This window comes from Oryx dammah, unplaced genomic scaffold (assembly GCF_014754425.2).
Source record: "Oryx dammah isolate SB20612 unplaced genomic scaffold, SCBI_Odam_1.1 HiC_scaffold_4, whole genome shotgun sequence".
NCBI lineage: Eukaryota > Metazoa > Chordata > Mammalia > Artiodactyla > Bovidae > Oryx > Oryx dammah.
The window spans coordinates 27,245,157-27,259,480 of record NW_024070188.1 but is presented as its reverse complement, the minus strand read 5'-3'; the positions used below and the strand labels follow the sequence as shown (position 1 = coordinate 27,259,480).

The 14,324-nt window shown below is 41.9% G+C and overlaps 1 protein-coding gene across 2 annotated transcripts in view; it reads right to left on the bottom strand.

Annotated features, from left to right (window-relative positions):
- The window catches only part of SLC22A16 (solute carrier family 22 member 16), a 33,163-nt gene extending 32,995 nt beyond the window's left edge, over nucleotides 1-168 (bottom strand). For both annotated transcript variants that reach the window (XM_040238497.1, XM_040238498.1), the window contains exon 1: nucleotides 73-168. In XM_040238497.1, the coding sequence (XP_040094431.1) occupies nucleotides 73-125 (53 nt within the window). In that variant the 5' untranslated portion in view covers nucleotides 126-168. The remainder of the gene's footprint in view (nucleotides 1-72) is intronic.
- Between the last annotated feature and the right edge of the window lie 14,156 nt (nucleotides 169-14,324).

The window sequence follows — 14,324 nt, the reverse complement described above, 5'->3', positions numbered from 1 at the left end:
GGCGCCTCCACCCACGTGGCTCCGGCTCCCCGGGCACCGTCCTCCCTCCTCACCCCTACCCCATCTCCCTACCTGCCGAAGTGCCCCACGCTGTCAAAAATCAGCTCCAAGTTGCTGGACCCCATGGTGCCGCCGTGCACCAGCTCCGAAGCGGGACGCGCGACGCTCGCCTAGTGCAGGGGACTGCGGGCACAGCGGTGCCCTGCCCCGCCCCGCCCGGCCCCCGCGGCCCGCCCGCCCCGGCTTTGGCATCTCCCGCGCGTCAAACGGCTCGAGCCGCGCGCGGGGCGAGGCTCTGTTCCTCTCTCTTCTCCTCTAGCGAGTCCCCGCCGCCGCGGCCTCTTGCGCGGCGCGCCGTGATCCCGGAGCCCGCGGTGGCACCGTGCGCCCCTCCGAAGCCCCGCCACTTCCCGCCCCATCAGACCCTTGACACCGCGTCCCTTTCGGTCCCCGCTCTCGATAGGTGCGCCAGTGCTTGGGAAGGGTGGTCCACCCGGCAGCCCAAGGTGGGGAACGCGGATTCCACGCTTGGGCACAAACATCGTTTTCTCAGAGAAGTCCACCCGTTTGGGGCCTACAAGAGCAGAGCACAAAGAATGGATTCTGATGACCCTGAGAAATGGCAGGATCCTGCAGAGCTGTGTGAAACATCTTGTATTAACCGAAGGGCAAAGGGAACTCCCTGGGTAGAAACAAGCAGAATAGAGAAAACAGCAAACTTACACTAGAAGAGGATTTGAAAGAGAGGAAAACCCATCACCCAAAGTACTTCCCTCACCTACTTGGCACAGAGCCAGAAATAACACCATTAAAGATTTATTTTTGCTATGAACAATTCTATTTTCTTTTGAAATCCAAATACTACTGGAAGGATTAATCCATTAAATAATAAGCAATTTGGAATGGGTTTTTTTAAATAATTGGGTAGATTCTTGCTAACCAGAAAGTCTTAAGATTGCAAAGACTGCTTGGGAGGTTCAAGTGGTTGGGGAGAGGGGGAGAGAGTGAGAGTGAGAAGTTTGGGCAAAAGCTGACCCTAGGAGGGAAAGATGGGAACCACAGGGCCCAGTCAAGACCTTATATTGTTTCAAAGCACCCAAAGGAGATTTACCTGGAAAAGATATGGGGGGTTGGGGGCAAGGAGAACTATGGGGAAATAGCTCTGCTGTTCTGATTACAGCAAATAGAAATAGCACAACATAGATAAAAAGGACAAATTCCTAGAAAGACACAAACTATAAACACCCACTCAAGAAAAAAAAAAAAAAGATAACCAAAACAGCTCTGTATTTATTAAAGAAATTGTATGTGTAGTTAAAAACCTTCCTTCAGGGACTTCTCTGGTGATCCAGTGGTTGAGAATTTGCCTTCCAAAGCAGGAGACATGAGGCAATGGCACCCCACTCCAGTACTCTTGCCTGGAAAATCCCATGGACAGAGGAGCCTGGTAGGCTGCAGTCCATGGGGTCGCTAAGAGTCCGACACGACTGAGTGACTTCACTTTCACTTTTCACTTTCATGCATTGGAGAAGGAAATGGCAACCCACTCCAGTGTTCTTGCCTGGAGAATCCCAGGGACAGTGGAGTCTGGTGGGCTGCCATCTATGGGGTCGCACAGAGTCGGACACAACTGAAGTGACTTAGCAGCAGCAGCAGCAGCAGGAGACATGGGTTCAGTCCCCTGGTAGGGGAACTAAGATCCCGCATGCCGTGGGGCTAAGCCACAGCTAAGACTCAGCTACTGAGCCCTCGCATTCTGGAGATCTTGCACTGCAACTAGGGAAAGCCCATGCGCTGCAGCCAAGACCCAGCACAGGCGAAAATGAATAAACAAATAAATAAATAAAACTCTCCACAAAGAAAACCCAGGCCCAAACATTTAGGAAAGAAACAATACTTAGTCTGCACACACATACTCTTCAAGAAAACTGAAGAGTAGGGAATACCTCCCGACTCATTCTGTAAGCCAGTATTACCCTGATAGCAGAACCAGGCAAGGACATAAGAAAATTACAGACCAATATACCTCATGAGCATAGATATAAAATATTCTTAACAAAATTTTAGCAAATTGAATGCATCTTTATATAAAAAGGACAATACATCCTGACCAAGTAAGGTTTATCCCAAGAAAGCAAAAGTCATTTAACATCTGAAAAATCAATCAATAAAATTCACCATACTGACAAACTAGAAAGGAAAAACCATAGAATCATCTCAATAGATACCAAAAGAAAGAATTTGGCAAAAACCCAAACACCCTTTCATAATAAAAACACTCAGCAAACTAGGAATAGAAGGTATTATGATCTGTTTCTGCCCATAAAACACTTCTCTTTTTAAAATTAATGTATTTATTTTAATTGGAGGCTAATTATTTTACAATATTGTGGTGGTTTTTGCCACACATCGACATGAATCAGCCATGGGTATACATGTATTCCCCTGTCCCAAACTCTCCTCTCACCTCCCTCCCTATCCCATCCCTCTGGGTTGTCCCAGTGCACCAGCTTTGAGTGCCCTATTTCATGCATCAAACTTGGACTGGTCATCTATTTTACATATGGTGATATACGTTTCAATGCTATTCTCTCAAATCATCCCAGGCTTGCCTTCACCCAGAGTCCAAAAGTCTGCTTTTTACATCTTTGTCTCCTTTGCTGTCTTGCATATAGGGTCATTGTTACCATCTTTCTAAATTCCACATATATGCATTAACATACTGTATTGGTGTTTTTCCTCCTGACTTATTTCACTCTGTATAATAGGCTCCAGTTTCATCCACTTCATTAGAACTGACTCAAATGCATTCTTTTTAATAGCTGAGCAATATTCCATTGTGTATATGTACCACAACTTTCTTATCTATTCATCTGTTGATGGACATCTAACTTGCTTCCATGTCCTAGCTATTGTAAACAGTGCTGCAATGAACACTGGGGCACAAGTATCTCTTTCAATTCTGGTTTCCTCAGTGTGTATGACCAGCAGTGGGATTGCTGGGTCATCAGTCAGTTCAGTTCAATCGCTCAGTTGTGTCCAACTCTTTGCAACCCCATAAATCGCAACACTCCAGGCCTCCCTGTCCATCACCAACTCCCAGAGTTCAATCAGACTCACGTCCAACAAGTCGGAGATGAAATCCAGCCATCTCATCCTCTGTTGTCCCCTTCTCCACCTGACCTCAATCCCTCCCAGCATCAGAGTCTTTTCCAATGAGTCAACTCTTCGCATCAGGTGGCCAAAGTACTGGAGTTTCAGCTTCAACATCAGTCCTTCCAATGAACACCCAGGGCTGATCTTTAGGATGGACTGGTTGGATCTCTTTGCAGTCCAAGAGACTCTCTAGAGTCTTCTCCAACACCACAGTTCAAAAGCATCAATTCTTTGGCGCTCAGCTTTCTTCACAGTCCAACTCTCACATCCATACATGACCACTGGCAAAACCATAGCCTTGACTAGATGGACCTTTGTTGGCAAAGTAATGTTTCTGCTTTTGAATATGCTATCTAGGTTGGTCATAACTTTCCTTCCAAGGAGTAAGCGTCTTTTAATTTCATGGCTGCAATCACCATCTGCAGTGATTTGGAGCCCCCAAAATAAAGTCTGACACTGTTTCCACTGTTTGCCCATCTATTTCCCATGAAGTGATGGGACCAGATGCCATGATCTTCGTTTTCTGAATGTTGAGCTGTAAGCCAACTTTTTCACTCTCCTCTCTCACTTTCATCAAGAGGCTTTTTAGTTCCTCTTCACTTTCTGCCATAAGGGTGGTGTCATCTGCATATCTGAGGTTATTGATATTTCTCCTGGCAATCTTGACTCCAGCTTGTGCTTCTTCCAGCCCAGCATTTCTCATGATGTACTCTGCATAGAAGTTAAATAAGCAGGGTGACAATATACAGCCTTAATGTATTCCTTTTCCTATTTGGAACCATTCTGTTGTTCCATGTCCAGTTCTAACTGTTGCTTCCTGACCTGCATACAGGTTTCTCAGGAGGCAGGTCAGGGGGTCTGGTATTCCCATCTCTTTCAGAATTTTCCATAGTTTATTGTGATCCATGCAGTCAAAGGCTTTGGCATAGTCAATAAAGCAGAAATAAATGTTTTTCTGGAACTCTCTTGCTTTTTTTGTTGATTCAGTGGGTGTTGTCAATTTGATCTCTGGTTCCTCTGCCTTTTCTAAAACTAGCTTGAACCTCAGGAAGTTCACAGTTCACATATTGCTGAAGCCTGGCTTGGAGAATTTTGAGCATTACTTTACCAGCATGTGAGATGAGTGCAATTCTGTGGTAGTTTGAGCATTATTTGGCATTGCCTTTCTTTGGGATTGGAATGAAAACTGACATTTTCCAGTGCTGTGGCCACTGCTGAGTTTTCCAAATTTGCTGGCATATTGAGTGCAGCACTTTCACAGAATCATCTTTTATGATTTGAAATAGCTCAACTGGAATTCCATCACCTCCACTAGCTTTGTTCGTAGTGATGCTTTCTAAGGCCCACTTGACTTCACATTCCAAGATGTCTGGCTCTAGGTGAGTGATCACACCATCATGATTACCATGGTCTGAAGATCTTTTTTGTACAGTTCTTCTGTGAATTCTTGCCACCTCTTCTTAATATCTTCTGCTTCTGTTAGGTCCAGACCATTTCTGCTCTTTATTGAGCCCATCTTTGCATGAAATGTTGCCTTGGTATCTCTAATTTTCTTGAAGAGATCTCTAGTCTTTCCCATTCTGTTCTTTTCCTCTATTTCTTTGCATTGATCACTAAGGAAGGCTTTCTTATCTCTTCTTGCTATTCTTTGGAACTCTGCATTTGGATGCTTATATCTTTCCTTTTCTCCTTTGCTTTTCGCTTCTCTTTTTTTCACAGCTATTTGTAAGGCCTCCCCAGACAGCCATTTTGCTTTTTTGTATTTCTTTTCCGTGGGGATGGTCTATTCCATGGGGATGGTCATTCTGGGTCATATGGTTGTTCTATTTCCAGTTTTTTAAGGAATCTCCACACTTTTCTCCATAGTGGCTGTACTAGTTTGCATTCCCACCAACAGTGTAAGAGTGTTCCCTTTTCTCCACATCCTCTCCAGCATTTATTGTTTGTAGACTTTTTGATAGCAGACATTCTGACCAGCTTGAGATAATACCTCATTGTGGTTTTGATTTGCATTTCTCTGGTAATGAATGATGTTGAGCATCTTTTCATGTGTTTGTTAGCCATCTTTATGTCTTCTTTGGAGAAATGTCTGTTTAGTTCTTTGCCACATTTTTTGATTGGGTCATTTATTTTTCTGGTATTGAGCTGCATGAGCTGCTTGTATATTTTTGAGATTAATTCTTTGTCAGTTGTTTCATTTGCTATTATTTTCTCTCATTCTGAAGGCTGTCTTTTAACCTTCCTTATAGTTTCCTTCATTGTGTAAAAGCTTTAAGCTTAATTAGGTCTCATTTGTTTATTTTTGCTTTTATTTCCATTACTCTGGGAGGTGGGTCAAAGAGGATCTTGCTGTGATTTATGTCAGAGAGTGTTCTGCCTATGTTTTCCTCTAGAAGTTTTATAGTTTCTGGTCTTACATTTAGATCTATAATCCATTTTTAGTTTATTTTTGTGCATGGTGTTAGAAAGTGTTCTGGTTTCATTCTTTTACATGTAGTTGACCACTTTTCCCAGCACCACTTGCTAAAGAGACTGTCTATTCTCCATTGTATATCTTTGCCTCCTTTGTCAAAGATAAGTTGTCCACAGGTGCTTGGATTCATCTCTGGGCTTTCTATTTTGCTTCATTGATCTATATTTCTATCTTTGTGCCACTACCATACTGTCTTGATGACTGTAGCTTTGTAGTACTGTCTGAAATCAGTCAGGTTGATTCCTCCTGTTCCATTCTTCTTTCTCAAGATTGCTTTGGCTATTCAAGGTTTTTTTTGTGTTTCCACACAAATTATGGAAATTATTTGTTCTAGTTTTGTGAAAAATGCCATTGGTAGCTTGATAGGGATTGCATTGAATCTATAGATTGCTTTGGGTAGTATACTCATTTTCACTATATTGATTCTTCCAATCCATGAACATGGTATTTTCTCCATCTATTTGTGTCATCTTTGATTTCTTTCATCAGTGTTGTATAGCTTTCTATATATCATAGAACACTTCTGACATGAAATGTGTGGGTGTTTTCCTCATACCAGCATCTAATTCTCCAACTCTGCAAATACCAACTCGGTTACCTAAATATGGGCTTCTCTGGTGGCTCAGTGATAAAGAATCCACCTGCCAATGCAGAAAACTCAGGTTAGATCCCTGGGTCAGGAAGATTCCCTGAAAAAGGAAATGTCAACCCACTCCAGTATTCTTGCCTGGAAAATCCTATGGAAAGAGAAGCCTGGTGAGCTACAGTCCATGGGGTTGCAAAAGAGTCAAACACAACTTAATGACTAAACAACAACTAGTTCATTTCTTTTTCATTGCTATTTATTACTCCATTGTTTCAACAGATCACAATTTACTTAACAGTTTTCTAATTGATGGACTTGAAGATTGCATTCTGATTTTTACTACAGCAATGCTGCTGTACAGAGTCCCTGTGTGCATATACTGGAGTTTTTCCAAAGTATATTCTTAGGAATGGAGTTATGTAGTGAAGCACATGCATCAACTAGCAACTATTGCCAAATTGCTCTCTAAAGTGGTTTCACCAACTTCACTTCCAATCAGAAGGGTATAAAAATTCTAATTTCCCTGTACCTTTACCATTACTTGGCTCATCAGACTCTTAAATATTAGTCAGTTTCAGAGATGTGAAATGATATTGCACTGCAGTTTTTTTTTTAATGGACAACATATTTTAATATACATATTAATTTGTTTCTCATATAAAATTATCATAAAATTATTAATACAAAAGTGTGTACACTGTGCTTAGATGCATTGCTGTAATTTTGTTTGTTTTTGGTTTTTTCAGTTTATTTCTTTTTTATTTTTTAATATAAATTTATTTTAATTGGAGGTTAATTACTTTACAATATTGTATTGGTTTTGCCATACATCAACATGAATCTGCCACAGGTATACACATGTTCCCTATCCTGAACCCCCCTCCCTCCTCCCTCCCTGTACCATCCCTCTGGGTCATCCCAGTAACCAGCCCCAAGCATCCAGTATGCAGTTTTAATCTGCACTTCCTCTATTAGTACTGAGGTTGTACAGCTTTTCATATGTTCACTAATCATTTGGATTATTTTTCCTGAGAATTGCTTATTAATATTTTTGCACATTTTTCTACCAGATTCATTTTATTTATTTTGATTTGCAAGAGTTCTTTGCGTAGTCCAGATACCCTTGTCAGTTAAGCACTGGAAATAATTGTAATTTCAATCTCTTTATGGTTTTTTGGTGATCAGAAGTAGTATTTTTTATTTTAATGAAGTCAAATTCATAAATATTTTCCTTTACACTTTGTGATTTTGCACCTTGTTTTAAATTTTGGCTTTACCATTAAATCAAAAAATATTCTGTTATATTTTCTTCTGAAAGTTTTAGCCTTTGGCGTTTCTTAGGTAAGTCTTAAAGCCACTAGAACAGATTACTTGATTTGAGGTAAAGATTCAGTTTTCCCATGTAACGAGGAGTCTGGTGGGCTATGGTCTATAGGGTTGCAAAGAGTCGGACACAACTAGAGCCACTTAGCACACACACACACAGTTTCAATTTTGGCTTCTCCATACTGGTAAAATATTGTCCCAGCACCATTTATGAATATAGTCCATCCTTTTCACTACATTTCCACCTCTGTCATCTATAAAGTTTCTATTCATCTGTAGGTTTATTCTGTAATCTCTAAGTCTGTTCCATTGGTCTATTTATTTTTCCTGTGCCTATGTCTTTATTTTTACAGTTTTATGCAATCTACTCCAATCTTTTACTACTCTTTCCTCCAAAGTAACTTATTAAAGTCACCATGACCTGTGTTGCCAAATTCAATGGTCAATTTTCAATCATTATTTTACCCAATCTCCACAGCTAAAAAATAATTATTAAAACCATGGCTCACATACAAATATACAATGAATACTTATCGATGATTTTATTTTACTCATTATTTAATAAGGAAATTAATAAGATATTACAATCAATTCAAAGAAGAATTCAATAAAGTCCATGTTTTAAAGCAATAAGGAATGCTCTAACAAGTTTACAAATAGATGCAGAAATGGTCTTTCCAAAGAGTAACTGCATTTCACCATTACCACCAACATGATCAATGCATTGCACAGGAAACAATTCATTTCAATGGACAATAATTATTGCATCATTAAGTTTTTTAAGTTATTGACAACTTACAAAGTTATAAAAAGCTCAAAGACTATGAAACATGAAGATAACCCTAAGAAAGGGTATTAAACAGATATCCTTCTCTTTTTTTTTTGAGAGGACATTTCAAAATCTTTCAGAATGTTTACTAGCACCACAGTATCATATTGTCCTTCTTGAAACATCTTCCTTTGCTTCTATGCCATCCTAACCTCTTTATTTTCCTCTTCCAATTTTATCTAAGTGTTGGAGAACCCCAGGACTCTGAGCTCTCTTGTCTCTTTTTACACTTTCCTTAGTAGCATCGTGTTGTCCAAGAGCTGGTAAGCTATAGTCCACAGGCCAAATCTGGCCCGCCACCTGCTTCTACAAATGAAGTTTTATTGGAACATAGTCACGTTCATTCATTTAGATTGTCTATAACTGCTTTCAAACAACAATGGCCGACCTAAGTAGTTGTGACAGACTGGCCCACAAAACCTAAAATATTTACTATCTGGCCCTTTACAGAAAAAAGTTTGCATGGGTTTGCAAACCCATGATCTAGTCTTCTAGCTTTCAAAACTTAATACTAATGACTCCCAAATGTATATGTCCAAGCTGACCTCACCCCAGTACCCCACTTTCTGGCCAAATCAATGAATTCTCCAGGACACAGCTCAGCTGCTGCTTGATGTCAGATTCTTGATGACAATAAAATGAAGCTCCAAGTCCTTTCTTTAGTATCCAGCCATTGGTGACCATTTATCTATATATCATAATTTTATAAACATATTTTAAAATAAACTTTAATTGACTAACATTTAAAACTAATTTTAATATGCTTGTTTTAAATATATTACATGTATTGAGCAGAAGTTAGTGCTGGAAACAGAAACCTCTCTAGGAATTTCAAGAAGAGAGGGATACAATAAAAGGGACTGTATACTTTCAATATTGTTGGAAGGGCTGGAGGAGAAGCCAGGGGCCACAACCTGAATATTTGTTTCAAGGTCACACCACCATAGTTGCAGCCCAGAGATCAGGAAGTTGCTGCAGCTGCAAGCACTGTAAGCTGTAACCACTGCAGCACAACTGCCTTGTGCCCACTTACAAGAGGAGGACTGAAGGGGGAATGCTGCACAATTTCAAAAGATACTAGAGCCTATGTCACTGGCTATCTCACCTGATATCCACTGAGAGAAGGCAAGTAAGAGATGGAGGGGGGTAGTCTAAGGAACAAAAATAATTCTGGTTTTTGCTCACCCTGATTACCTTCACTGCTCTTAGGACACTCTTTCTTAAAAGGGGCTTTTATTTCCTGACCACCATTTCCCTCTTCCTTCCCCCCACCTCTATCCCAGCTTGCTTCTTCCAATTCTCTTTCATTTCCTCAAGGACCTACTATTGGTCATTTTTTGGTAGAAGCCTGGGAGAAGTTTTAAGGGAGTGGCTATTTGTTAGACTGGTCCTTCATTTAGTAAATATGTGTTTTATTTGTCTCTGCTCTGTGTGTGGAGGCAACATGAGTAGAAGGTATGATCCCTTACATAAAAATTTGATAGATATAGAAATAGATATATATGCTATATGCCAGACACTATGCTAAGAACTTAATGTTGGTTATCTCATTTACTTCTCATATCTTTCTAAGATCAAAGTTGTTCTCATCCTCATACTCAGGTAAGAAAAATGTGACTCCCAGAGAACAAGCAATCTGTTTAAGGTTGCCCAAGCTTGAGAGTTGCAGAGCCAGGTTCCAATGTAGCCCAGTCTTACTCTAAAGCTACTGCTCATGACCACAACACTGGCACTACTTGTTTTTTAAAAAGTGTGGTTTTTGCAGAGTTACCATTGAAATGACTGGAATGGAAATCTGGTGACTTCAAACCACCAGTCCTTGAACCTCCATAAGAAATGCCCACAAGTTACTAGGCAGTAAGCTCCGGAAGACACCCATTTGCCCCCTGTTCAAGTCAAAGTCTTTAAAACTCAAAGGAGGAAGTAATTTCTTCCGGGTCAGGTAACCTCAAAGACTTCCAGAAGGATCTGACATCTGATTGCAAATTTGAAGGATAAGTATAGCCAGGCAGATTTGGACCAGGCTCAGTTCAGTTCAGTCACTCAGTCGTGTCCGACTCTTTGCAACCCCATGAACCACAGTATGCCCTACCTCCCTGTCCATCACCAACCCCTGGAGTTTACCCAAACTCATGTCCATTGAGCCGGTGATGCCATCCAACCATCTCATCCTCTGCCATCCCCTTCTCCTCCTGCCTTCAATCTTTCCCAGCATCAGGGTCTTTTCAAATGAGTCAGCTCTTCGCATCAGGTGGCCAAAGTATTGGAGTTACAGCTTCAACATCAGTCTTTCCAATGAACACTCAGGACTGATCTCCTTTAGAATGGACTGGGTGGATCTCCTTGCAGTCCAAGGGACTCTCAAGAGTCTTCTCCAACACCACAGTTCAAAAGCATCAATTCTTCTGCATTCAGCTTTCTTTATAGTCCAACTCTCACATCCATACATGACCACTGGAAAAACCATAGCCTTGACTAGACGGACCTTTGTTGGCAAAGTAATGTCTTTGCTTTTTAATATGCTGTCTAGGTTGGTCATAACTTTCCTTCCAAGGAGTAAGCGTCTTTTAATTTCATGGCTGTAGTCACCATCTGCAGTGATTTGGAGCCCCCCAAAATACAGTCAGCCACTGTTTCCACTGTTTCCTCATCTATTTCCCATGAAGTGATGGGACCAGATGCCATGATCTTAGTTTTCTGAATGTTGAGCTTTAAGCCAACTTTTTCACTCTCCTCTTTCACTTTCATCAAGAGGCTCTTTAGTTCTTCTTCACTTTCTGCCATAAGGGTGGTGTCATCTGCATATCTGAAGTGGAGAAAATAGCCTGAGTAAAGATCCAAGTGTAAAAAGTCAGGACCTGTGTGAGGTCCTAGTGTGCAGCACAGCAGCCGATTGGATGGCAGAAGTGTGTGGTGCTCAGCCTGGTGCCTGGCACACAGAAGCACTGGGCATGTCTTCCTGAACGGTCTTAGAAGACACGATTAAAGGCCCGGTTGAAAATATCTCCACATTAAAAACTGTGAGACCTCCAGCAAGTCACATCTCTCTGGTGTCACTGCCCCCACCAAATTGGTTGAAAGTGACAGTCTAATTCACAGGGCTGTGGTGAGGGTTCAATGAGTTAAGGGTTAAATCAGAGGCCTGTAAAGGGCTCTAATCAACATTTCAGTTGCAAATAACAGCAAATCTAACTCAAACAAGCTTAAGTAAGGAAGAGACTTTTTGACTCCTTATGGGAAAAGTCCGGATATAGAACTAGCTGCCAGTGTGGTGGGATCCAGAGGAACAAACAATATCATCAGGCTTCCCCTCCTCTCTCATTCTTTATCTCTTCTCTTTTCTGCTTTTCTGTGTAGATCTAACCCCAGAAGAAAGCAAGCCACTCTCTCCCACACCTAAAAGTCAAATTTCCTTCAGCTGGGCTTGGAGATGGGGGGCGGGGGAGGGGAACGGCGAGTAGAATGTTCTGATTGGTTGGCCTGTTGGGGGCAGGGAATGCTCTGATTGGCTGGCCTATGGTGGAAGAATGCTCTGATTGGCTGGGCTGCATCACATGTTCAGCCCCCCCAATGGCCACCCGACAGGATCTCACAAATGTGGGGGTCATAACACCTTACCTGGAAAGGGATTCCAACAGGACAAATAACATTTAGAAGGTTTTAACAGAGTGCCTGATCCTTGGTAAGTGTTTACTAAAAGTTAATGCTATGAAATAGGCCAAAAAGGACAAGTTAGGGCACACGCATGAGGCCTTGAATTCTAGGCTAAAACGATTGAGCTTTAGTTAAAGGGCAGTGGTGAGCCACTGAAGGCTTTGTCCAATGTGGTGAACAATATGTTTTGGGAAGATTGGTCTGATAGTGGGAGTGTGACAGAGGGTAGAGAATTTGGTGGTAGGAAGGTCAGCCGGGAAGCTGATATATTCTGAGTTTAGTGTTGAGGATCCAGGTTACAGATGTGATAGTAGGAACAGAATGAAGGGAATTCCCATTTAAATGGCAGAGAAGGAAGAATGGCAGGTTTGACTGCCTGCGGAAGGCACATCAATGTCAGGAAGTGAGCAGTCCCTGAGGTTTTAAACCTGGGTGACAGGGAAGATGGTGGCCTGGCCACTCAGATTCCTCTCTTTTCTTCCTCTTTTTTGCCTTAACCCTCCCTCCCCTCTCTCTTTCGGGAGCTATGTAATTTTCTCTTAACCTAGACAGCACACTCTTTCTTGGGTATATGTCACTCGCACACCCACCAAGGACTCTTTCTGGAGTGGCTTTAAAAGTACTGATTTATAAACAATCGCAATGTATTAAAGATTCTGGTGAATGCAGTGTTCCCCTCTTACCATAAAAGCAAGCAAGCAAACGAACGGCATTTGTAGAGCTTGCAGAAGATTTGGAATAACCTTTGTCTCTTTTAAGAGCATGAAATGAATTGGAGTTTTGACCAGGAACCTTGAGTATTTTATCTGTGTTAGAAATGTAAAGAGTGTAGCCGAAGATGGATTTCATTCAAGGAGGTGCAAGAAGTCTCTCTGTGTGTTTGTGTTTTCAGGTCTGTAAGTGAGCTCGAGAACCACTGACACCCTGGAGGCAGTTGTATGTCAGCATGATACTAACCAAAGTGGTCAAAACTTGTTTTTTGAAGCAAGTCTGAGGAAGGGAAGAAAGATACTTCTTAGTTCTGCTTCTGAAGTATGTTTCTTATGAGACTGGGATGTTAAGGGGAGGGTTGCACGATGAGGTATCTCAAAACCGTCAGGTAGCAACCTGTTCCAGAAGCTCTCACCCAAAGCTCCAGCTGGTCCAGGCAGTAGCCATGATGGATTTCTTTTTTTGATCAATGATGAAAACTTGTTCTTGTCTTGCACTTGTTATCTGGGTGTGTTACTGCATCTTGTGAAAACTTCAAGAGGACTTCCAATCCCCTACCCCATAATCTGGGAAGTAAAACTAAGTGTAAAGCAACTGAAAAAGTTATGGCATGGTCTGTTAGTTGTCTGTCACTTTCCATCTTCTTTCATAATATAGCCCTTTAAATAAAGGACCACATAGGGATGGAAGAGGAGGCTTCCCTGGTGGCTCAGATGGTAAAGAATCTGCCTGCAATGTGGGAGACCTGGGTTTGATTCCTGTGTTCGGAAGATCACCTGGAGAACGGCATGGCACCCCACTCCAGTATTCTTGCCTGGAGAATCCCCGAGGACAGAGGAGCCTGGCGGGCTACAGTCCATGGGGTCGCAAAGAGTCAGACACGACTGAGCGACTAAGCACAGTGATGGCAGAGGAGCCAATTAGAAGGAGCCTATGACCCTCAACAATCTGGCACAGAGCTGAACAAGGGGATGACAAATGATGTTATCCAAAAGGGGTCGAAAGGCCCCTCTGCCCCACAGTTTCTCTCTGCCTATCCGCAGCAGAAAACTGACAGAGCACCTTGTGTTCCATTTTAAGTTGAAGTCTTTTCACCTGAGAGCACTGGCGCAATCTTTCTTTATACCAAACACCTGCTCATCCTTCCTAATTCAGCTGCAGTGATATACCTCTTCTGTGACACTTTTGCTGATCCCCGCTCCCAACTCTCCATCCTCCTCTCCCTCTCCTTTTCTCTCTCTCTCCCCCTTTTCTTTCTCTCCCTCTCTCTCTAGCAGGGAGCTGACGATGTGGCTAAGTATTTGTCTTCTCTAATGGCTGCAGACCCCAACAGGGCAGGAGCCTCATCTGTCACTTTTGAATCCCAGCACCATACCATGTAATATGGCTCAAAAGATGGAGGAATAATTATGATACAGTGGAAAGGTCACTGAACTTGGAGTTAAATGATCATGCGAAACAGAATCCTTGGCTGGTGATCTTGAACAAGAGATTCACCTCTTTCGAGCCTCAGTTTCATTATCTGACGAGTGAGAAAAACAACCCCCCCTTTCCCACATATCCCGGTTTTTCGATGGAATAAATGAATT